The sequence below is a fragment of the Pongo pygmaeus genome, chromosome 16, assembly GCF_028885625.2.
Source record: "Pongo pygmaeus isolate AG05252 chromosome 16, NHGRI_mPonPyg2-v2.0_pri, whole genome shotgun sequence".
Lineage (NCBI taxonomy): Eukaryota > Metazoa > Chordata > Mammalia > Primates > Hominidae > Pongo > Pongo pygmaeus.
In genome coordinates, this window is record NC_072389.2 from 38910274 (window position 1) to 38936140 (window position 25867).

At 42.3% G+C, this 25867-nt stretch overlaps 2 protein-coding genes across 2 annotated transcripts in view; one reads left to right on the top strand and one right to left on the bottom strand.

Annotated features, from left to right (window-relative positions):
• The window catches only part of RYR3 (ryanodine receptor 3), a 566641-nt gene extending 561807 nt beyond the window's left edge, over positions 1-4834 (top strand). The window contains exons 102-103 of the mRNA XM_063652550.1: positions 2901-2952; positions 3884-4834. Coding sequence (XP_063508620.1) covers positions 2901-2952; positions 3884-3979 — 148 coding nt within the window. The 3' untranslated portion in view covers positions 3980-4834. The remainder of the gene's footprint in view (positions 1-2900; positions 2953-3883) is intronic.
• A 129-nt stretch (positions 4835-4963) lies between these two features.
• Positions 4964-25867, bottom strand: part of AVEN (apoptosis and caspase activation inhibitor) — a 174718-nt gene continuing 153814 nt past the window's right edge. The window contains exons 3-6 of the mRNA XM_054450485.2: positions 14613-14683; positions 9685-9780; positions 6237-6597; positions 4964-5470 (exon numbers count right to left, since the gene is read on the bottom strand). Coding sequence (XP_054306460.1) covers positions 5355-5470; positions 6237-6597; positions 9685-9780; positions 14613-14683 — 644 coding nt within the window. The 3' untranslated portion in view covers positions 4964-5354. The remainder of the gene's footprint in view (positions 5471-6236; positions 6598-9684; positions 9781-14612; positions 14684-25867) is intronic.

The window sequence follows — 25867 nt, forward strand, 5'->3', positions numbered from 1 at the left end:
CCAGCTATTGCCCTACTTCTTTTTCCCTTTCAGCACAATTGAAAGCTGTCCATGCTCACTCACTGTCTTCATTTTTCTCTTCTCATTCTCCCGTGAGCCTCCTACTGGCAGCCTTTCCTCCCCACTACATCATAAGATTGGGTCTTGTCAAAGGGGCCTGTAACCTGTGTGTTGCTAAATTCCGTGGTCAGTTTTCAGGCCTCATCATGTCTGTCTTTTCTCATTAATAGCTAAACCCCATGACCTGGGATATTTTCGGGCATGTCTGTTTTCATACTGCCTTTTTTTTGTTGTTGGCGGCCAGGCCGGCCTTGAACTCCTGACCTCAGGTGATCCGCCTGCCTCGGCCTCTCAGTGCTAGGATTACAGGTGTGAGCCACCGTGCCCGGCCCTTTCATACTGCTTTTTTTTTTTTTGAGACGGAGTCTTGCTCTGTCGCCCAAGCTGGAGTGCAGTGGCGCGATCTTGGCTTACTGCAAGCCCCACCTCCTGGGTTCACGCCATTCTCTTGCCTCAGCCTCCCGAGTTTGGGACTACAGGTGCCCACCACCATGCCTGGCTAAGTTTTTGTATCTTTTAGTAGAGATGGAGTTTCACTGTGTTAGCCAGGTTGGTCTCGATCTCCTGACCTTGTAATCCGCCCACCTCAGCCTCCCAAAGTGCTGGGATTACAGGCGTGAGCCACTGTGCCCAGCCTCATACTGCTTTATCCCAGCACCTAGAACAATGCCTGGCACCCAGTAGTCGACTAATAAGTGTTTCACTTATTCGACGGTAAAGCATTCACTGAATAACAAGTTACTTGAACCTATTGGGTGCTAGGGACTTCTTATAAAACTTAAAAACTTAACAGAATTTATAGAGTGTATAGATTTTATTCTGATTAACTCAGACCCTGTAACTGATCATTTACAAGAAAAAAAAAAAAAATGCTGTGCTCTGCTCCCCAGCCTAGCTCTTCCCCCTTCTCTCTATATTTTGTAGCTTAGAGAGTCCTCATCTTTCTCTCTCTCTCTTTCAAGATAGGGTCTCACCCCGTTGCCCAGGCTCAAGTGCAGTGGTATGATCTTGGCTCACTGCAGCGTCAGCCTCCTGAGTAGCTGGGACAGGTGCACCACTAATTTAGCACCAGCTAATTTTTTTTTTTTTTTTTTGGTAGAGAAGGGGCTTTGCCGTATTGCCCAGGCTGATCTTGAACTCCTGAGCTCGAGCTATCCACCCACCTTGGCCTCCCAGAGTGCTGGGATTACGGGCGTGAGCCACTGGGCTGAGCCCTCATCTTTCTTTAGGATAGAGCAGGCTCAGCCTTTGGAGAAGGCATTGTCAGAAGTGGCAAAGATACATGTTTTTGCTGGGGGATGAGTTTAAGTCAAAAACATGAGTTTTGTCAAAAAGAGTTTTATTGAGACAGTCTCTGTCACCCAGGCTGAAGTGCAGTGGTGCCATCTTGGCTCACTGTAGCCTCCACCTCCTGGGTTCAAGTGATTCTCCTGCATCAGCCTCCTGAGTAGCTGGGATTACAGGCACCTGCCACCATCCTGGGCTAATTTTTGTATTTTTAATAGGGACGGGGTTTCACCGTGTTGGCCAAGCTGGTCTCAAACTCCCAACCTGAAGTGATCCACCTGCCTTGGCTTCAGTCTCCCAAAGTGCTGGAATCACAGGCGTGAGCCATCACACCCGGCCTCAGAAACTTGAGTTTTAAAAAGATAACTTTAACGTGCCCTTCTTCATGAGTATTTATCATCAATTCCCATTAAGAGAATATACATCTTAATGGAGGTGAATGAGCCCATGGCCACGTGTCAGTACCCATGGGTTACAGACCAGTGGAAGGATGCTGTCCTTTGGGTTGGAACCCCTTCTGTGCCTTCCCATGGCACTGTTACACTGGTCTCTTTCCTGTCTCTATCCCCTCTAGGAGCAAGCTTGAGGGAAAAGAACCCAACTTTATTCGTGTTTGAGCCTCCCACCCAAAATGGTGCTTTGTTAAGTAAATGTGCTGGGCAAGGAATGATGTCTTAAGTATCAAACAGGATAAAGAGATTAACCTTACTTTCTTTCTCAGTAAACGAGAAGGGGAAAGGCAATGAACATACTTAGAGCTGCTACTGTGGGCCAGGACCTGAAGCTCTAAACACAGTACCACCCTGACAGAACTCAAGATCTGGGGCTTAGACTCTCCAGCCTCAGAAGGACATAATTTCTACTTCCTCGTATCACCCTCACAATCCTTTTCCTGAAGGGCATGAGCCTGGTTCCTTTGGAAACTGTCTCTGAGATCATGTAATGTGAGCTGAGAGTTCAGCCCCTGCCCCCTGGGATACTTATGTGTCACAGACAAACTCAAACCCAAGACACGGATCACAGAACAAGTGAAACTACACTGGCATTCCCCCAGCTATCTATGATAAAAACAAAACTATGCTTCTGGAAGAATCAGAGCAACTCCATGAGATTAAATACTTTCTAACTTTTCCATGACAGATATTCTTGAGACACACACATAATTTCAATTCTACATTTTTATGAGATGATAAATGCCCTGTTAAATATTCTATGGTAAGAATTTGGGCTACCATTTTTATTGTTTTATTAGAATTTTGTTAACAATAAAATGGTGGCCAAAATGCTACCGTGCAAGTGATCTTACTTAGCTCAAGGTTTAGGGATGTCAAAAAGCATCTCTCCTCACAAAGTGGCTAATTTCCAGATTCATGTGTGCTAGCTACTATTAGAAAATGATGGTTTATGTCCTTATGCCACACTTCCCTGATCCTTAAAGTCACCATAGACAGCGTGGGACCAACTAGCCTTTCTGAGCCCTGATTACAGTTAACCCATGTGAATGAACTTGGGTCTTGACCAGAGTATCTAATACTATCTTTTCCTCGTTCCAGGTTCTTCCTGATGTATTTGATTAATAAAGATGAAACAGAGCACACGGGTCAGGTGAGAAATAAAATGCCTTCAATTAAGAATCATACACCCGTGTTAGATCTCCCTTTCCTAAATCTTGAGACTTAGTAGGGCATAGGTTATCTGAAATAGATAGATGGCCCCATTAATCCTGTGTATGCATTTTTCCATCACCTTTTTGTGACTTAATAAGAAGCCAAAGTCCTCCTGGTTATCCTTCCCAACAAACACATTTTCTAAACGTTTATAGCTACCGCTTCAGACTAGAAGAGATGGAGGTGGGGAGAACATTACAGAGAAAAAGACAATGAGAAATGGAGTGGGTGGCTGTAACAAAGAGCAGAAAAATCAGAGTACAACGGAGTGAGAGACAGGCTAAGAAAGATAACGACCTCGTGTGGGTGACACAGGAGCCTGGAGGTGTGCATGTGAGAGGATGAGTGAAAGGATGTGTCAAATTTTGTGACTAAATGTGAAAAAGAAAATGGAAAGGTAGAGAACAAGGGAGGAAAAAGTCAGTTATCAAATATTCAAACATCATTGGCTTTGTAGGAAAACTTGACAGCTCACTCATTCAATGGGAGAGGTACCTGGTTTCCAGCTCTGGATTTAGCAGGCAATAAACATTCCCTCATGCATTCCTCCGTCTTCCACCAGCGGCATGGAATCAGCTTATTGCTAAATCTTTAAGTATGTTTAGTGGCAAACAAACATTGATTGGTTTCAGTTTTGTTTGGGGCAGAGGGGGATTTTTCTCCTTCCCTGCCAGCATGTGTCAGGGAGACACGGCTTCTTGTTCCCCAAACAGCCTGTGCTGGGAATAGAGCAAGAATAAATGTGCAGGTTTGGCCTCATATAAATTCATATCAGTCTTCCTAAAAGGAGCCACAAAGAACAAAAACAAACTGGGTTTTAGCTTTTACTGTGGTTTAAAAATAAGCACCCGTTGTTCACATTATTTCAGGAATCTTATGTCTGGAAGATGTACCAAGAAAGGTGTTGGGATTTCTTCCCAGCTGGTGACTGCTTTCGTAAACAATATGAAGATCAGCTTGGATAAATCTGAATGAAAGAAGCGCCACAATTCTAGACAGTCAACCTCCCATGAAATAAAGTCCTCCTTTTACAGTTCTGCAACATATCTGAAATGTGACATTTTCTAAATGCCTCCCTTAAAAAAAAACTGTTTGCTGAAAATCTGTGCTATTTTGAAATTGATTTGGCTTTTTGTGCCTAATGGACATACACTGTGGGAGAGAACCTGTCAAAATGTTGAAGGCAGGCGAAGAATCAAGTAACCTCTAGGCAAATACTTTCAAGTTTTCCAGTTCTGAGGTAACTAGTTGTTTGTTGGGATGGAAGCATGAAGGAAAGGGCTAGAGAAGTATGAAGTCTCGAATGTGTAATACCTGAAATTTTAAACACCTGAATGTCATCATGGTATCCAACTTGTGACTCATAAGGTCTGAACTCCAAAAGATAATAACTGCAGTCTAATGTACTTGCTAGTGACTGTATCCAGAAAAGCTTTAAGCAGTTAAAGAAATAGGAAAAAACCGACACTTTGTCGACACTGAAATATCGATTAAGTGCCTTAAAACCTCTTTAGATATAGCTATGCAAGTTTTTTATGTTTGTGTTCCAGAAGGACAGTTCCATTCATTAGTTGTGATCTGTCTTACTTTATGAAACTGCACTTGAAGGTTATTCATACAAGTTTTTTTAGTAACAGCTGTCAGTCAACTGCTGTTATTAGAAGAAAAGTACTGTACTGAAAATTCAGAAAAAATCTCAACCTTATGCCAAAATGGAGTAATGCTTTATGGTCCCTTGTAAGTAGTGGAGCTGCTCTGTTTAGGTGAATCTCCTCAAATACAATGAAGTGCCCACTGCAATAAAGTAATACGTACCAATACCTCCATGGTCTGGACTCTTGGAATGTACCACTTCTGGTTGATTCTACAACCACTCTGACTGCTGGGAAAGGGGACATGAGACGAATTGCCCAGGGCCCCACACAAGACACAAGAAAGGAAAGGAAAACTGGACAGACCAGCATTTGTTTATTTTGGCCAAATGCATGCCTTGTTTGCATCTATTCTCTTAATCAGCAGCATCTGCTATGCTGTAAACACTGGCTATGTTGTAAACACTGCAAGGAAGGAGGCTAGAAACAAGGGCCAGAGTCTATCTATCTCCTGCCCTTAAGGAAATCTATTAGATTACTAAGCCCGAAAAACAAATGCAACAAGCTGCTTCAATGCATTCTTTCAGATGTGAAACACAGAGGTAGGCATTTACTGCTGTGAGCATAATGGAACACAGGAGCTTGCTTGAGACATGCTTGTAAACTGGCCGGTCCTGAAGGACAGCCTTATGCCCACCTGCCCTTAAAAGGCAAGCAAGATTTGCTTCAGGCACTTTTTTTCCCCTTTTTAGGAAATCATGCTGTCCAACCAGTCTTCCAGCTCTTCCTGGGTAACATTTTTGGAGGTACTTGGTTGCGCAGGTTCCATGTTCTTTTCTTCAGTCACAGATGGTTTTGCACAAACTGGGGAAATAAAAACAATGTTAACACCCTCAGATGAGTCCTAAAATTGAAGATATAATTCAGCCCTAATTATTACTTTCCTTACAACAAGGGGAAACATTCTCATTATTGTTACTCCCTAAGATGATACAGTAACATCTAAACAAATAAAGCTGGGTAGAGGATTTGCTCTTTATTCTGAAGATGAACTTCACACCTCGCTAGTTGTTTTTTTTTTTGAAGACCAACAGCTCAGTTTCCTTTTTACTATTATTATTGCAGCAGTCCTGGAAAATTAAAGGATCTCAAATGCAATATATGCATGTGGCAATCACCTTGGGCCCCTCTACATCAGATGGGCCACCATCTCACAACACATGCAGAAATCAGAATGTGGTGTTCTTTTGTCAAAATATAAGATTGAAATAGCAAGAAAAAGATATGAAGAGGTGGCCTGTCCGTCGATTAAAAGGGCCACTGCCAAAAAGCTGAAGGCTACAGGCATCCTAATGCCTTCTGATAGCGCAAATTCCATTTGCTGCCCCAGGTTTCTACTGCAGTCAGGCAGGTAGCAGCTTTGGAAGCTCGGTGTGTCGTATGAGAGGAAGGTTGTCAGAAAGGTCAGCTCAGGGTGAAGCAGAGATGTGAGCACAGAAATAGATGTCAGTGGACAACACTGGATCGATGTCAGACACCCAGAGGGATGTGTGCGGATGTGATGCAGGCGGGGCTGTTCTTGAAAAAACACCAGAACCAAGATTCACGGGGAATAAAATGAAAGCCATACCTTCTTCCTCTTGGACCACCTCCCCATCTTCCTTGGATTTCAGGTCCTGAGACGTCTGATCTGGTAAGATGTTACCTCCCTCTTTTATAGGTGCATCTAAATTAAGCAACAGATCCAGTTCTTCTTCCAAATGGTCTCCTGCTGACTGCAGTGGGGAAGTGGGTTTCTGAGAATCCCTTGAAGGACCCGGGCTAGGGTTGTCTTGGCCCAGCAACACAGGGCAGCCAGCAGCCACAGATTTCAGCTCAAAGATGGGCCCCCTTCCTCCAGGCCCCAAGGGCCCCTTTAACTGCATCCCTAATCCCTTGCCATCATCAGTTCTCTTTGGTTTCACCTGAGGAAGCTCTAAAGGAACTGTAGCCTGAAAGAGAAGTATAAAAACTGAGTTAAAAATGTGAGTCTTGCCATATTGGCTTCAGTAAATACACAGGAGGCCAAAGGAAGCCATCAAACTTTGTGACACAGGACACTCAATTCAGATAGTTCACAAAGTGGCTCCTTTCCAGGCCCTGGCGGGGGCACCCTTCCTGACATCTGGGGTAAATGTGGGAGACCTCACTGAAAGATGCCAGCACTGTGCCTCCCACTCTCCCTACCTCGACCATGTGCTAACTAGCTCAGATTTGGAATGAAAAGATCCATGTCTTCCTAGCCCTGGCCTGAAAACTGCCAGTACCATAGGTCTATTTGGCTTTACACTTAAATCTGTAATAAGACACGAACATCTATAAAAAGTCACCAAGAAGTGGCCGGGCATGGTGGCTCATGCCTGTAATCCCAGCACTTTGGGAGGCCAAGGCGGGTGGATCAGGAGGTCAGGAGATCGAGACCATCCCGGCTAACATGGTGAAATCCCGTCTCTACTAAAAAAAAAAAAAAAAAAACACAAAAAAAAACTAGCTGGGAGTGGTGGAGAATGTCTGTAGTCCCAGCTACTCGGGAGGCTGAGGCAGGAGAATGGCGTGAACCTGGGAGGCGGAGCTTGCAGTGAGCCGAGATCGCGCCACTGCACTCCAGCCTGGGCGACAGAGTGAGACTCCGTCTAAAAAAAAAAAAAAAAAGTCACCAAGAAGTAATTAGCAAATCAGATCTGTTCATTGTATTTAAGCGCACTGATATAAAGGTGCAGTAACAAATTCACCAAGAAGAGTCTCTTACCAACATCGAGTAAAAAATGCCAGACACAAAAGAAAATATACTATTTGATGATTATATTTGTAAAAAGTTCAAAAACTACAGTATTAGAAGTTAGGTGAGCGAGTGCCTTTTGGGGAGGGCGTGATATGGAGTGTGTATGAATGGTGGCTTCTGAGGTGCTGACAATATTCTAAGTCTTTATCCGGATGCTCATTCCATGGTTATACTTACATGTGCACTTTGCTGAATCGATGTTATACTTTAATAAAAGTTACAGACTCCCCCAGTGATTGTAATATACGGTTACAAGCTAAGGCTGAGAATCACTGCTCTCCAGGGAAGGCTCCAGGGACTAGCAAGGCCTCATAGCAGGCAGGTTCAGAAGTTCAACCTCGACTGGAGGTCCTGACCCCTTATTTTTACATAAACATCCTGAGCAGACGTGTAAGATGGTATGGCTTTATACACAAACAGGAATAAATACCCAGCAGAGTCAGTCAGTTGTACAGGGCAAAGCTGGGACATGGTCCTCTATTCTAATCTCAGAGTCATTTAATTGGTCTGGGATGGGTGTCTGGCCTTGTTTTTGTTTGTTTTTAACTCCCCAGGTGATTCTAATGTGCAAACAAGGTAGAGAATCCTGCTCTACAGCATGGGTGGGGGAGAAATGTTTTTAAGTGATTTAGCCAGGATTTCGATGTCACATAATTATTTTTTACCTTTACTCTAATGCCTGCCACTGACATTACATCCTTCACTTCAAACACTCACAACCACTTCTTCTCTGTCCTGAGTCCCGAAGCCTTTATCTCAGCATTTCCCTGGTGAGTTCTGCTAAACATTCCTCATCATATGAGATCAAGCCAAGCACTTCAGAACTTTGAACCTCACTGGACATCAGCAGAAGAGCCACTAGTGCTCTCCCAAACACTCCCAAATGTTTCCAAAGAACCCCCAGGGCAATCCCCCATCAGAGGCAAATGTAATTCTTTCTAGTTCTCTACCCTGTCCCTAACTGTCCTCCATCCCTGAACTCTGCCTGCTGTCCCAAATTTTAGACTAGTAAATGCAATACAGCAAATGAGTGGGTAACCAATTCATTACTATGCTCAAGCTTAGCATCACATTCACCCACAGAAGGAAGTTGATAATTTCAGTTGCTAGGATTCTACTTAAAATCAGTACGTCCCAGGGTTTCACTTTTTTTTTTTTTTGATCGTGCCAGAATTTTGAAGTTCTTCATGGCATAATCTTCGGGCCTCCCCCTCTCTTAGTTCATCAATTATCACTTCATCCTGTTATCTCCTGAATTTGTATTTCTAGCCCTTGATGTAAAACTATAAAGTTCAGCATTCAGTTGACTATTATTTCCACTTGGATATCTCAGAGGCACAAACTCATAAAGTCCAAAACTCACCCTTCCTGATCCTACCTACCACTGAGTTGCACAATCTACAAAGTCTTGAATTTTTTCTTGACCACTCTCTCCCAATTTCCAACATATCATCAAATCCTGTTAATTGTACCTTTGAAGTACCTCAGTACAGCCCTCTTCTCTGCCATCTCCACCATCATTACTGTAGTCCAAGCTACAGTACTACTCACCTGCACCTGTACAACAGCCTCCTCATATGCCTCCCTCACCTGCTCTGTGCATGTGTATGTGCATATGCAGACTTACCCCCACACATGCACTCCAATCCCACAGTCTTCTCTACTTGGCAGCCCCATCGTTTTTATTAACGCAAAGCTGACTGGGTCTTTCTTGTTTAAATTCCAGCTCAAATGTCCTTATGCTTTAGACCTCAGCTCATCTATCACTGCTTCAGAAAGCCAGTCCTAACCACACCACACCAGAAACTGATTTACTCCAAGAGCACACTGTACTTCACAGGATGTATTACAATCTGCATATGTTTGTGTGACTATTTGATCAATACTCATCCTTCCCAATAGATTAAGTTCCAGAAAGGCAGGAAGGACATCTGTCTGTTCACCACTGTGTCCCTAGTGCTGAACATAGAGCGTGATGCATAAATATTTTAAGTAAAATAGCCAGACTTTATATTTTACATTTCACTCAATTCCACTACATTTGATCCTTTAAAATATTTCAAATATAAAATGTAAAAAAGTAACTTCAAAAAATTTTTGGATTCTCCTTTAAACTTTACAAAATGCTACCTTGATATGAAACCCCCAGTTTTATAAAGAGAAGCTGACACTGAGACATCCTGCTGAGGGAAGTATTCCCCTCTTTTTCTCCTCCTGCTCTAATCCACCCGCTTCAAGAGGGCTTCAGGATATTTACCTGGACCAGTTCAGCAGCAACGTTGAGTCGGAGGGAGAGAGGCAGCTCTTGAAGGGCTTGAACCAATAACTCACTATCCACGTAAAATGCTGAATTCTATATATATATAAAAAAGAAAATAAAATATCAGGTGATGATTATGACTTTTTGGAAATAAAAGAAGAAACTGTAAGTAAATAATCCACTGGAGTTACATTTGGCTAGGAATAAGTCACACCATACATCACACTTGATGTGTTAGAGTTTCTGCATCTCCACATTATGATCAGTAAAACCAAAGCTACCTTCTTGAGCCACAGCTCACACTGTCAGAGCAACAACAGGGCAGTGATCATCCTCCCATCAAGACTGCCCAGGCTGGGCGCAGTGGCTCACGCCTGTAACCCCAGCACTTCAGGAGGCCGAAGCGGGTGGATCACCTGAGGTTAGGAGTTTGAGACCATCCTGGCCAACATGGTGAAACCCTGTCTCTACTGAAAATACAAAAAATTAACCGGGCATGGTGGCTGATGCCTGTAATCACAGCTACTCGGGAGGCTGAGGCAGGAGAATCGCTTGAACCTGGCAGGCAGAGGCCGCAGTGAGCCGAGATCGCGACACTGCAGAACAGCCTGAGCAACAAGAATGAAACTCCGTCTCAAAAAAAAAAAAAAAAAAAAAAACTGTCCAGTAACCTGGAAATGGTGGAGGCTTTTGCAATGACTGACAAGCTGAAAGAAAAGCAAGCATTTAATGAAATCTAACTAACCTGATCTCTTCCCTAAATTCAGACTGCTGGCCTCAGAAGAGGAAAGGACTGTTTAGGCAGTGAGAAGGGACTGACAGGTGTTGCGAAGGTTTCAAACGAGCTGGTCTCCTCAAAAAAAAAAAAAAAAAAAAAAAAAGCAAAAAAACAAACAGAAAAAAGCCACTTTGTAAGAAGGCTTTCTTTTTTGGTCACCAGTTTGCCCCATAAAGGGCTAAAGCTGAAGAAGGCCTTAGATATAAAGTTAGCTGCAGTGAATTGCTTTTAATACTAAACTGTGAATTTTTAAAATAGGTTTAATTAGAATAATAATAAATCAGCATTCTCTACATGTTTTAAAGTATTCGGTGCATTATTTTTGCCTGGGTAACCCAGCTCCCATGTCAGCCTGGTCAACCCTGGCAGCCACTCACAGTTGGAGTAGAGGGTCTGGCCTATGACATCTGGCCGCGGACAGGAGCAGACGACACCCACTAAGGATGCTATGAGGGGGGGTGTAAAGAGAAAGGAGACACGCCAGTGCTGGGAGAGGGGAGCCAGTCCTGACTGTACGACAAAGCCTTTCTGTGTGCACAGGACCCTGTCTGTGTGGTGAGAATCTGCAAACCTGAAGCTTCCTCTCTGGCCAGGAATCTTAGACTCTGAGTCTCCAGTATCTGTATAAAGGCACACTCTTTAGTAAGAAAAGAACCTGCTATATACTTCACTTTCAGCTAAAAAAACATACCCTTCAATCAGACCATTACATCCTCCCCAGAATCTACAGCAATTCCTGTCCACGTGAGCCTGGGACCCAGAGACCGTGTGTGCATGGTATGGTGGAGTAATAAGCTGGGCAGCTTTTTAAGATACAGGTTCACAGGCCTCACCCACAGAACTGAACTCTCTGGGTGGGGTTGGGGGAGCCGGTAATCTGTGCCTTTAAAAGCCAGGCCCTCAGGAATGGCTGCATATCACTCAGCAGCCAGCAGTTCGCTCAGCAGCCAGCATATTGCGCAAGGAAGTCCTACTGGATAAGTCACCATGTCAACAGAAATTTAATGTGGAATTTAAAAAACTTAGGTGATTTAAAAAATAATAAATCTGTTTGTTCACCCAGGGAAATTACCTTCCCACTCATCCTCTTTTTACATGGTACCCACCCTGTCCGAAGGAAAGGTGTGAGAATCCCACTTGTGGATCTAAGAGACCGACACCCCTGTGGTCATGGAGGCCAACACAGCTAGATCAGAGCACCCTGACCGCCGGCCTGTGTCCCTTCACCCTGTGTATCAGCTACAGAGCAACAAACGCCAAGTCCAAGCCGTGACGCCCGGTCCCTCTCCTGCCAGGATTCCCTTGAGGATTTTGGACATGTTTCCCTATCAAACTCCCACTCCCTTTAACTGCAAAGACGAAACATATTTCTACTTTTCCTTTTTTTTTTTTTTTTTTTTTTTTTATTGAGATGGAGTCTCTCTGTTGCCCAGGCTGGAGTGCAATGGCACAATCTCGGCTCACTGCAACCTCCGCCTTCTTGGTTCAAGCAATTCTCCTGCCTCAGCCTCCCAAGTAGCTGGGATTACAGATGTGCACCACCACGCCCAGCTAATTTTCGTATTTTCAGTAGAGGCAGGGTTTCACCATGTTGGCCAGGCTGGTCTCGAACTCCTGACCTCAGGTAATCCGCCCACCTCGGCCTCCCAAAGTGCTGGGATTATAGGCGTGAGCCACTGCGCCCGGCCCCTCTCTATTGTCTTGCGTCACTGGTCACACTGAGGACACGGGATGGTATCAGGAACAATAACAAATTACATATATGTGTGTGTGTACATATATATAATATATAATATATATTACATATAATTATATATAATACGTATTATATATTATATATATCCAGTTTTTTCTCTTAAATCAACAAGGAAGAAAATTTAGTGAGGAGTTAAGTCAGACAGGAAATCGTTTTGATGGTGAAATGAATTCAGTTTCAGACATGTCTTACCAACACCTCCAACTCGAACTGTTCAAAATCAAACTTAACTTCTTTCTGCTCTTATTTTTTTCCATTCATGGCATCACCACTCACCTAGTTACTCAAGCTAGAAAGCATAGTGCCATTGCAAATCTTTCTTGTCCTTGTGTCTCACATCTGGCCAGTGAGCACAGTTGACCCCATCCTCCACTCAAGTCTTGTCTATGAGTAACCCCTGTCCCACGCTCACTGCCTGCACCCTCTCGGGCTGTCGTTCTTTCCCATTCGTCCAACATCACATCCTCCTAATCGGTTTCCCTGCCTCTAACCTCTCATCTCATCCGTTCAATCCCTCCCCATCCTTCCCAATACTGCTGAAGTTAGATCTAACCATTTCCATGTTCTTGCTAAACAAAACTTTGTTAACAAATAATATTAGTAATAAAAGAGCTCATTTTGAGTGTTTCGTATGCATCAGGAACTGCACTCAAGGGCTTTTTATTTATTATCTAATTTAGTCCTTCTTATAACTCTGAGTTATATTTTGTTATTACCTCCATTTTACAGGTGAAGCAATAGAGAAGGAAAAAGTTTGCCCAAGTCTCAGATCTAGAATTCACACTCAGGTCTGAAACTGCTGGTACTAACTAGCCCACACCTGCCCCTGAGGCCTCCTCCTCTGGGAATACTACACTCTGGCCACACCCTTCTCTGAGCATAACCTCGTTTTCCTGGTCTTACCATTTTCATGTTGTTTCCTCAGACAGGACCTATCAGAGTCACACTTGTCCACCAAGACCCGTTCAAATGATCTTTTCCCCATGGTACCAATTCTAATCACTTCCAGTGCAAAGTAGCCCTCTCTCTCAGTATTGTTAATTCATTTATCACACCCCTTATTTTAGGTTGTATTCTTTTGCATGTATTAGGTAAATATCTACTGAGCATCTACCATACTACAGGTCAGCGAGTGTGCCCAGATAAGGGGCTTAGAGCAATGAACAGGCATGGTCTGTCTCATTCAACTTTGAATAAGCTCCATTTAATAAAAACATTTAGTCAACAAGTGCTCTGTTTTGATGAATGACCAAGCTTAGAATTATTTGAAACTCTGAAGCTACTTGAAATATTCTTTGGTAATCAGTGTGGTTCAAGAGGAGATGAAATGTAAATTGTTCGGCTTCTACCATATTCCTCAACAATCTATCTTTGATGTGTCCTAGAATTCTAAACAGTACCTCAGTCCTAGGCCCAGACCTAAGGAAAGACAAATGTTTGTAATTCTCACCTTTTTCTATGGCATATATAACATGCTTTTTGGAAAGTGCCAGGCAGTCATTTTCTAAGAGACTTCCCTCCTCGTAATCTGTATGAGTTGAAGGCCATCCCAAACAAGTGAGCCTAAAACTGGCCCAGAGATCAAACGAGCCACCCACAGCACATATGCTGATGTGGGAGCAGAACAGGGAGGACAGTGCCTATGGGCTTCGGGTCTGCAGCTTCAGCCACCTCTCTGAAGCTGGGGGCAGATGGTAATCAGTTTATCAGACAGTATGCTCTAGGCCTGGAGTTGGGGAGCATATCACAAGTCACCACTATGTCCCTATGTGCATCCTAAAAGGGGGAGAATATCTGTCATCTCTTATATGAAAAGAATTAGAGGAAGCCTGCTTGGAAAATAATCAGAACTCCTTGGGAAGAAAATATTACATACACACAAAGAAAATAAGGCATTTGGGGTTTAGAGACTTGCTGAAAGTCTTCTATAATATTTGCCCTTATTTTATACTTCTATTCTCCTAATTGTAGGAGAAGTGTTATTTAAAGCTGCAAGGTTAAGGGTTTTCTCAACCTAACACCAAAAACAGTGAGAGACAGAAAACTAATTTTCAACTCTAAACGGAATTGTCAAAGAGTGGCAAAGAAGGAAGACCAAATGGCAAAGTAATCCACTCTGTCAAAATCACGGCTACCAAGTTTCTACCTCGAGACCCAGTCCATGTGGGCTGTATAATTCACACAGATGGCCAGGTAGAAAGGTGAACTCTAGCTTCAAGGACCTGTGGAATTTCAGCCCCCTGAAAATTTTCTGAAAAGTTTAGCTGAGAGTACACTGTATAAGAATTACTACTCTTTTCTACATGAAGACTCTATCTCAAGAACGTAAAAGGTGTTAGCCTTCAGCCTTGAAGAAGAGCCAGTCCACGCTTAAGACAACTCTTATCTTACCTGTTTTGGACAAGAAGCTTCACTATCCCATTCTTTCTCCTCAGCAAACCGGAACTGTGAGAAGGAGTCCCCTAGGAATAGGAAAAAAAAAAAATTTATGCAAAAGCCAAAGGAAACTCTCAGTTCTCTAAATTTCCCTGCTAGAGCAAAAGTGCCATTTCTGAAGTGCTCAAACTCAAAGGGAGAGGCAAGGATAAAACTGGAACATACCTGCAACTCCATTTCCAAAACTACAAAACACACAGATGACAATGTTAACATTTGGTAAGATTAAATGCAAGGCAAAAGGACCAAGAAAACAGGATAAAATCACTACTCTTAGTCATTGGTAAATAAATTTGATCCCTCAAAAAGTTATGACATATAGGCCAGGCACAGTGGCTCACACCTATAATCCCAGCACTTTGGGAGGCCGAGGCAGGTGGATTACTTGAGGTCACGAGTACAAGACCAGCCTGGACAACATAGTGAAACCGCATCTCTACTAAAAATACAAAAATTAGCTGGGCATGATGGCGCGTGCCTATAATCCCAGCTACTTGGGAGGCTGAGGCAGGAGAATCGCTTGAACCCGGGAGGCGGAGGTTGCAGTGAGCCAGGATCATGCCACTGCACTCCAGCCTGGGTGACAGAGTGACACCCCATCTCAAAAAAACAAAAAAAAATTATTACATAAAGGCTCTGAATAATATAATTAGTAAGACCTTGTATTTGTGGATATATATGTGTATATGTGCATACCATAACAGACTTAAACTTTCTCTTTGAGAAGAGGTTATCGACCTCTACTGTCACTCCAAAAATCACCTGGTCAGAATGTCAAACATATTTTGACAGGTGTATGTACTTACTTTATAAATATCAATGTAACACTAATTTTTAAAAAGGACTGTATAATAAGACCATGAAAAAATTAATTCTAAAATGTAGCAGCCATATAAATCATATGCCCACCATGCCCAGCAAAATTATTTTTTGTAGAGATAGGGTATTGCTATATTGCCCAGACTGGTCTCAAACTCCTAGCCTCAAACAATCCACCACCTCAACCTCCCAAAGAGCTAGGATTACAAGTATGAGACACTGCATGTGGCCTAGAGGCTAATTTTTATTATTATGTTTTAGATAAGGTCTCACTCTGTCACCCAAACTGGAGTGCAGTGGCACAATCATAGCTTACTGCAGCCATGACCTCTGAGGCTCAACTGATCTTCCTGGCTAATTTTAAGTAATAAACTTGGTAAAATGACTACTATAGAATACCAACCACTCTGATTCTCGCATTGAAGATGAAAGTGTACGAACCTGAAACTATGAATCCTAGAACTAAAAGTCTTTCTGGAAAACATATTACCAAAATTCTTCTGCGTTATGTTGTTACATACACACAAAGTATGGTGATTTACCAAATGTGCTACTTTTATATCTTACATACCAGACATTTGGACATGCATGGACAATTAGAAACCTACTTTAAGTAAGATAGCATGGGGGTATTCACAGCACATGCCATTCCACTCCAGCTTTATTTATTTGCCAGAAGAGTTCCTGGTCTCTCACATACTAAAGACATGGTGAATCTGACTAAGAGGTAAAGAAGAAAACTGAAAAAGAACAGTGACAGCCAACTGTAGTTGACAAGGGAACAAACATGGAGAAGTGTGTCTTAGGAGTCATAGGATTCAACAGCTGTGTGTCCTGAATTAATTGGGGCATAGTGAAAGGAATAGAACTAGGAAGCTCAAAGGGAGTATACCACTGTCTTCCCTCTTCTTCAAGTAAAGACTAATTGTATGACTTATAGAAGATTGTAGAACGGCCTTGTTGTGTACTTATATAATATCCTTAAACAAGATGGAAAAGCAGCTAGTGCCTATTACACAGCCTGCTTAAAAAAACAATAAAAATCCCATAATATTCTACTACTTTATAGATAAGAATACCAAAATATTAGGCCTACAAAATCCAATGACTGCTTATTATGAAGGCATTTACTGGAATCTGTTTAAAAGGGGGAAGGGGGTAGCAAAACTGATGTACATGAAGAGTTCACATTTTCCTTACATGATAAAAAGCCTCATCTCATCCTATTCCAGCAACAATGCTGAAGTTGGTATGCATGCAATCAAAGCTGAGACACAGGAGATATTGAGACAATTTTGTTATATTTTGAAAGTCAACTACATTGCTCTATTGCCACATTTCTAGAGCCAAAATTAATAAGAGATTTTTAAATCAAATAATTGTGTGAAGAAGCAAAAATGTTAAAAAAAAAAAAAAAAAGAAATAAGGCTGGGTGTATAGTGGCTTATGCCTGTAATCTCAGCACTTTGGAAGGCTGAGGTGGGAGGATCAATTGAGGCCAGGAATTCAAGACAAGCCTGGGCAACAAAATGAGAATTCATCTCTATTTAAAAACAAAACAAAAAAAATTACCCAGGCACGGTGGCCCGCGCCTATAGTCTCAGCTACTCAGGAGGCTGAGGTGGGAGATCGCTTGAGCCCAGGAGTTTGAGGCTGCAGTGGAGCCGAGATCACGCCCTTGCACTCCAGCCTGGGTGACAGAACAAGACCCAAGACCCTGTCTCAAACAAAAAAAAAAAAAAGAAGAAGAAAATTTGAAATAAATATAAGATATAGCAGCAATCTTACATATGCTTCTGAAAATATTCAAAAAGAATGTTTCAAGCAGTACACAATGCTTCAATTTCTAGGACTGCTTCATGAAACTAATGACCATCAAACAAATCTCCAAGGGTAGGGGTTGATAAGGAGATCAAGTCCTTACCTAGTCAGTTACTATTTGAGACAACAACATGCGTAGTTGCTGAGGAACAACATTACCATCGTCAGTACTCTATTCTGGCAGAGCTAGCCAAACAACATCTTTTTCCTCTAGACACCTCAAATTAAAAGCGAGCAACTTTAGTATTGCAAAGGTGTAGTGTAGTGTATGGTGACTACAGAAATAACCAAATAGCTGACAGTGGTCAGAAATCAGTACTCCCATTTGTCTAAATCTGGCTACCAAAATTTTAATATAGTCTTTAATTTCAGTTTTTTTCTTGTATCACAGTAGTCCATTTTACAACAATGATATTTAGCTTTAACTTCAGCCAAATACTGATCTTTTGGGCAAAATGTGTTTTGGTGAACCACAATATTCAATCAGTGGCACTCCATTTGGTAGGTCTGTATGTACTGACACAGAAAGATACCCATTATCTCAACTGCTACATGAGAAAAGCAAGCTTCAGTATAGTATGAATGATACATATATAAAGATATATAAGTATATATATCACAAAAAATACTAATTTATGCATAGAAATTAGTCAAAATAATTAATACCTATTTTTAAAATGATTGTCTCTCAGGATGTGGAATTGAAGGAAACTTTTCCTTTCGACACAATACATTTTCCAGTTGAATCATCCTTTGTAAACAACAAGGATTTTTCCTTTTGGAACTAAACAAAATAGAAGAAAATCTAGAGAAAAACCTCAATCTTCTTGAGGGCAGGGACCTTCTCAGAATGTATTTGAGACAAAATATTCAGAGACTTCAAAAGTTGGAACTGCAGACATCATTCTAACCCTCACTTTATAAAGCTATGAAGAACCTTAGCTCTAGAAAGTTCAATGTTCTAACCAAGACCACACAGCCATTTAATGGCTAGACACCTAGACTCTTGGCTCATAGCATTTGTTATTTTATTTTTTAACTTTGCTTCTCCAAAAGACAACCTGGCATCGATTTTTCTCAAACTCCTGGGCTCAAGGGATCCTCCCACCTCAGCCTCCCCTCCCAAGTAGCTAGAAATACAGGTGCATGCATGCCACCATGCTCAGAGAGCATTTATAATAATAAATTATTAAGTAATAAAGCTCTTTTTTCCACTGTTTCTGCTAGGCCTCTTGGCTGTCTTGAGTTCCCCAGAACAAAAGCAAACGCTCAGGAAATATTTTACGATACTTGACATACTAATATTTGATTTGTTAACATGTTTGAAGATATGGAAGTCCACACTAAGAAACAAAGAATTCCTCTTTTTAGGAAATCACCTCAGGAATTTCCTAAAATTATGCCTATAGTACTTTTAAAAATAGTCTGTCTTACAGAACTCTAAGCATTCTAATAATGATAGTATTAGTGAAATAAAGGTGACATACCAATTCCATCACTGTGTTTGTAATATCCAGGATTTTCACTCTGCCTAACTTCCCAAACTGGCCTAACACATGTCTTATGGTCAGTGGCAAAGTGGACACTAAACTTGCTAGAATTCCTCAGTACTAATATGCTTTCAAAAAGCTTACCATCTAGTCATAGATAATACGGCTGCCAATTTTAAGCTTACCCTTTCAGCCCCATCAACAAAAAAAGAGCTTTCAGTCAAGCAAAAGTACTTAACAAAGCTATCCAGTGAGAATTCAGAGATTATAAGGAACAATCTTTACTCAGGCAGAAGGAAACCTGCAAAGACTTTCAGAATGAACAATACAGATCAGGCATATATGAAGAGTGAATGTGAAAGATGGAAAATCTTCCCAAGCCTACCACCCAAATCTGATCATTTGATAGTAGTAATTCCCATAACTCATTCATCCTGGCTATTTGGATCTTTTAAATCATATAATTGACCTGGATCTTTGTGGTGTCTCCTTTCGGAAACCAACTCTAGAAAGCAGAGGAATGTGTCACCAATTCTGAGTAAGTACTTCATTTTAAGCTCCATTTTCCTGGCTCCTCTTCATCATGATCATCTTCCTTTATTTATCCCACAGCCCCTGCAGAACATGTCCTCAACCAGGACACCAAGTTACTGAAAAATCACAAATGAACTTTATAGGCCGACAAAGGCTGAGAAGACCCCAATCTTCACAGAGGAGGAGAGAATGTCCAACAGTCACCACAATAGCTGCTACCAAAAATAAAATGTCCTCTTTCATTTCTCTGAACTTCTCTAATCTCATCTACTATGAAAGATGACGTATTTGGAGGGTCAAGGTGGATCCCAAGTCTCCACGCTGACACAGATCAATCCAGGGAAAATCCACAGCTCAGCCTACAGGACATAAAAATTCTTCACCACTTCCAATTTCTAGCTTCCATGATTCAGCCTTTGTAGATGCAGATGGGAAGTCCTTCACCTCAGTATTTACCCTAAAACAAGCGACATCTAACACTTTTTCTTTGTGAGGAAGACTATGCAAGCCACTACGGTGATTATTTTAAAAGTTAGGCTGAGCTAAATCAACAAGAGGATAATAATAAAAATCTCTCCTCCTGCTCAACAGTGACTTCTAATTAGCTTTCTCACCAAGTGTAGGGCCCAAAAAGCCCCTGAGCATCGAACATCCACACTGAGCACTACATAATAGGATGTGCCTGTCTTCCCAATGCCATTAAAAAGCTGCTTCCCCATCTGCATGGATTATGTTGAAGGAAATGTCAAATACACTAAGGTACCTTAAAGGGATTCTAGGCTTTATGAGAAAAGGATGATGACATTCTGGAATTTAGAACCTAGCTGTTTTCCCCAAAACAGTTGGTGACTATTCTGTTAACCCTGTACCACTGTATATGACCTAGTAAAAATTCTCAGATCATCTTCAGAACAAGGCCAGCATCAAACCCTGGCACAGAACTCCAAGATGAGAGTAGATGACTTGACAAGGCTGAATAAATAAGGGAATACAAAGATCAGTCTTTGGATGGGCAATAAAGTCATAAGATCTTAGAACTGATCTGTAGTATAGTGTGTCAGGATAAGGTCTGGCTGCATGTAACAAAGACCTGTACCTGTATATCACGGCCCAAACAAGATAAAAGATTCTATCTCTGTTGATATGGTTTGGCTCTGTCCCCACCCAAATCTCATCTTGAATTGCAGTTCCCATAATCCCCATGAGTCATGAGAGGGACCCAGCGGGAGATAACTGAATCATGGGGGGCGGTCTCCCCATGCTATTCTCATGATAGTAAGTTCTGACAAGATTTGATGGTTTTTTGTTTGTTTTGAGATGGAGTCTCGCTCTGTCGCCCAGGCTGGAGTGTAGTGGCACAATCTCAGCTCACTGCAACCTCCGCCTCCCAGGTTCAAGTAAGTCTCCTGCCTCACCCTCCTGAATAGCTGGGACTACAGGCATGTGCCACCACACTCGGCTAATTTTTCTGTATTTTTAGTAGAGATGGGGTTTCACTGTGTTAGCCAGGATGGTCTCGATCTCCTGACCTCATGATCCGCCCACCTTAGCCTCCCAAAGGAGAGTTGATGGTTTTATAAGGGGCTTCCCCCTTCACTCAGCTCTCATTCTTCTCTCTCCTGCCACCTTGTGAAGAAGAACATGTCTACATCCCCTTCCACCATGACTGTAAGTTTCCTGAGGCTTCCACAGCTCTGCAGAACTGTGAGTCAATTAAACCTCTTTCCTTTATAAATTACCCAGTCTTGGGTATGTCCTTACAGCACTGTGAGAATGGACTAATACATTTGTCAACTAAATGAAGTACAGAGTCTAGCAGTCAAAGGCTGGTATGGTGGCCCAGGCTCCTCCCATTGCTCTGCCATGCCTGGGGAAGCCCTTCTTGCCACAGTTCAATATGAGAACCAGAGCTCCTGCTATCCCATCAAAATTCCGACAGCAAGATGGAAAAATAGTTGAAGAAAAAGGGGCAGAAGGCATGCAGCATCTATCAATTAAGGTTTTCTAGAAACCACAATAGAACATTTGCACTCATTTCTCTTTTGGACAGAACTATATCATAAGTATAAGAAATACATCATAGTTCTATCAAACCACAAAGTATGTAAGATAATTTTTTTCGGGTGGCCATGAGTCCAGATAAGAATCAGAGGTTCTATTACCACAGAGTAAAAGGGAGAATGAATATGGGGTTAGGAAGCAAATACTCTCTGTGACAAGTTATGGGACCAAACTACTTGAGAAATAGCTAGTTGGGGGAGGAGCCAAGATGGCCGAATAGGAACAGCTCCGGTCTACAGCTCCCAGCGCGAGCGACGCAGAAGACGGGTGATTTCTGCATTTCCATCTGAGGTACTGTGTTCATCTCACTAGGGAGTGGCAGACAGTGGGCGCAGGTCAGTGGGTGAGTTCACCGTGAGCCAGCCGAAGCAGGGGCGAGGCATTGCCTCACTCGGGAAGCGCAAGGGGTCAGGGAGTTCCCCTTCTAGGGGTGACGGACGGCACCTGGAAAATCGGGCCACTCCCACCCGAATACTGTGCTTTTCCGACGGGCTTAGGAAACGGTGCCCCAGGAGAGTATAGCCCGCACCTGGCTCAGAGGGTCCTAGGAGTCTCGCTGATTGCTAGCACAGCAGTCTGAGATCAAACAGCAACTCGGCAGCAAGGCTGGGGGAGGGGCGCCCGCCATTGCCCAGGCTCGCTTAGGTAAACAAAGCAGCCTGGAAGCTTGAACTGGGTGGAGCCCACCACAGCTCAAGGAGGCCTGCCTGCCTCTGTAGGCTCCACCTCTGGGGGCAGGACACAGACAAACAAAAAGACAGCAGTAACCTCTGCAGACTTAAATGTCCCTGTGTGACAGCTGTGAGGAGAGCAGTGGTTCTCCCAGCACGCAGCTGGAGATCTGAGAACGGGCTGACTGCCTCCTCAAGTGGGTCCCTGACCCCTGACCCCCGAGCAGCCTAACTGGGAGGCGCCCCCCAGCAGGGGCAGACTGACACCTCACACGGCCGGCCAGCTACTCCAACAGACCTGCAGCTGAGGGTTCTGTCTGTTAGAAGGAAAACTAACAGAAAGGACATCCACACCAAAAACCCATCTGTACATCACCATCATCAAAGACCAAAAGTAGATAAAACCACAAAGATGGGGAAAAAACAGAGCAGAAAAACTGGAAACTCTAAAATCCAGAGTACCTCTCCTCCTCCAAAGGAACGCAGTTCCTCACCAGCAACGGAACAAAGCTGGACGGAGAATGACTTTGACGAGCTGAGAGAAGAAGGCTTCAGACGATCAAATTACTCCGAGCTACGGGAGGATATTCAAACCAAAGGCAAAGAAGTTGAAAACTTTGAAAAAAATTTAGAAGAATGTATAACTAGAATAACCAATACAGAGAAGTGCTTAAAGGAGCTGATGGAGCTGAAAACCAAGGCTCGAGAACTACGTGAAGAATGCAGAAGCCTCAGGAGCCGATGCGATCAAATGGAAGAAAGGGTATCAGCCCTGGAAGATGAAATGAATGAAATGAAGCGAGAAGGGAAGTTTAGAGAAAAAAGAATAAAAAGAAACGAGCAAAGCCTCCAAGAAATGTGGGACTATGTGAAAAGACCAAATCTACGTCTGATTGGTGTACCTGAAAGTGACGGGGAGAATGGAAACAAGTTGGAAAACACTCTGCAGGATATTATCCAGGAGAACTTCCCCAATCTAGCAAGGCAGGCCAACATTCAGATTCAGGAAATACAGAGAACGCCACAAAGATACTCCTCGAGAAGAGCAACTCCAAGACACATAATTGTCAGATTCACCAAAGTTGAAATGAAGGAAAAAATGTTAAGGGCAGCCAGAGAGAAAGGTCGGGTTACCATCAAAGGGAAGCCCATCAGACTAACAGCGGATCTCTCGGCAGAAACCCTACAAGCCAGAAGAGAGTGGGGGCCAATATTCAACATTCTTAAAGAAAAGAATTTTCAACCCAGAATTTCATATCCTGCCAAACTAAGCTTCATAAGTGAAGGAGAAATAAAATACTTTACAGACAAGCAAATGCTGAGAGATTTTGTCACCACCAGGCCTGCCCTAAAAGAGCTCCTGAAGGAAGCGCTAAACATGGAAAGGCACAACCAGTACCAGCCACTGCAAAATCATACCGAAATGTAAAGAACATCGAGACTAGGAAGAGACTGCATCAACTAACGAGCAAAATATCCAGCTAACATCATAATGACAGGATCAAATTCACACATAACAATATTAACCTTAAATGTAAATGGACTAAATGCTCCAATTAAAAGACACAGACTGGCAAACTGGATAAAGACTCAAGACCCATCAGTGTGCTGTATTCAGGAAACCCATCTCACGTGCAGAGACACACATAGGCTCAAAATAGAAGGATGGAGGAAGATCTACCAAGCAAATGGAAAACAAAAAAAGGCAGGGGTTGCAATCTTAGTCTCTGATAAAACAGACTTTAAACCAACAAAGATCAAAAGAGACAAAGAAGGCCATTACATAATGGTAAAGGGATTAATTCAACAAGAAGAGCTAACTATCCTAAATATATATGCACCCAATACAGGAGCACCCAGATTCATAAAGCAAGTCCTGAGTGACCTACAAAGAGACTTAGACTCCCACACATTAATAATGGGAGACTTTAACACCCCACTATCAACATTAGACAGATCAACGAGACAGAAAGTCAACAAGGATACCCAGGAATTGAACTCAGCTCTGCACCAAGCGGACCTAATAGACATCTACAGAACTCTCCACCCCAAATCAACAGCATATACATTTTTTTCAGCACCACACCACACCTATTCCAAAATTGACCATATACTTGGAAGTAAAGCTCTCCTCAATAAATGTAAAAGAACAGAAATTGTAACAAACTGTCTCTCAGATCACAGTGCAATCAAGCTAGAACTCAGGATTAAGAATCTCACTCAAAACCGCTCAACTACGTGGAAACTGAACAACCTGCTCCTGAATGACTACTGGGTACATAACGAAATGAAGGCAGAAATAAAGATGTTCTTTGAAACCAACGAGAACCAAGACACAACATACCAGAATCTCTGGGATGCATTCAAAGCAGTGTGTAGAGGGAAATTTATAGCACTAAATGCCCACAAGAGAAAGCAGGAAAGATCCAAAATTGACACCCTAACATCACAATTAAAAGAACTAGAAAAGCAAGAGCAAACACATTCAAAAGCTAGCAGAAGGCAAGAAATAACTAAAATCAGAGCAGAACTGAAGGAAATAGAGACACAAAAAACCCTTCAAAAAATAAATGAATCCAGGAGCTGGTTTTTTGAAAGGATCAACAAAATTGATAGACCACTAGCAAGATTAATAAAGAAAAAAGAGAGAAGAATCAAATAGATGCAATAAAAAATGATAAAGGGGATATCACCACCAATCCCACAGAAATACAAACTACCATCAGAGAATATTACAAACACCTCTATGCAAATAAACTAGAAAATCTGGAAGAAATGGATAAATTCCTCAACACATACACCCTCCCAAGACTAAACCAGGAAGAAGTCGAATCTCTGAATAGACCAATAACAGGAGCTGAAATTGTGGCAATAATCAATAGCTTACCAACCAAAAAAAGTCCAGGACCAGATGGGTTCACAGCCGAATTCTACCAGAGGTACAAGGAGGAGCTGGTACCATTCCTTCTGAAACTATTCCAATCAATAGAAAAAGAGGGAATCCTCCCTAACTCATTTTATGAGGCCAGCATCATCCTGATACCAAAGCCTGGCAGAGACACAACAAAAAAAGAGAATTTTAGACCAATATCCTTGATGAACATTGATGCAAAAATCCTCAATAAAATACTGGCAAACAGAATCCAGCAGCACATCAAAAAGCTTATCCACCATGATCAAGTGGGCTTCATCCCTGGGATGCAAGGCTGGTTCAATATACGCAAATCAATAAATGTAATCCAGCATATAAACAGAACCAAAGACAAAAACCACATGATTATCTCAATAGATGCAGAAAAGGCCTTTGACAAAATTCAACAACCCTTCATGCTAAAAACTCTCAATAAATTAGGAATTGATGGGACGTATCTCAAAATAATAAGAGCTATTTATGACAAACCCACAGCCAATATCATACTGAATGGGCAAAAACTGGAAGCATTCCCTTTGAAAACTGGCACAAGACAGGGATGCCCTCTCTCACCACTTCTATTCAACATAGTGTTGGAAGTTCTGGCCAGGGCAATTAGGCAGGAGAAGGAAATCAAGGGTATTCAATTAGGAAAAGAGGAAGTCAAATTGTCCCTGTTTGCAGATGACATGATAGTATATCTAGAAAACCCCATTGTCTCAGCCCAAAATCTCCTTAAGCTGATAAGCAACTTCAGCAAAGTCTCAGGATACAAAATCAATGTGCAAAAATCACAAGCATTCTTATACATCAATAACAGACAAACAGAGAGCCAAATCATGAGTGAACTCCCATTCACAATTGCTTCAAAGAGAATAAAATACCTAGGAATCCAACTTACAA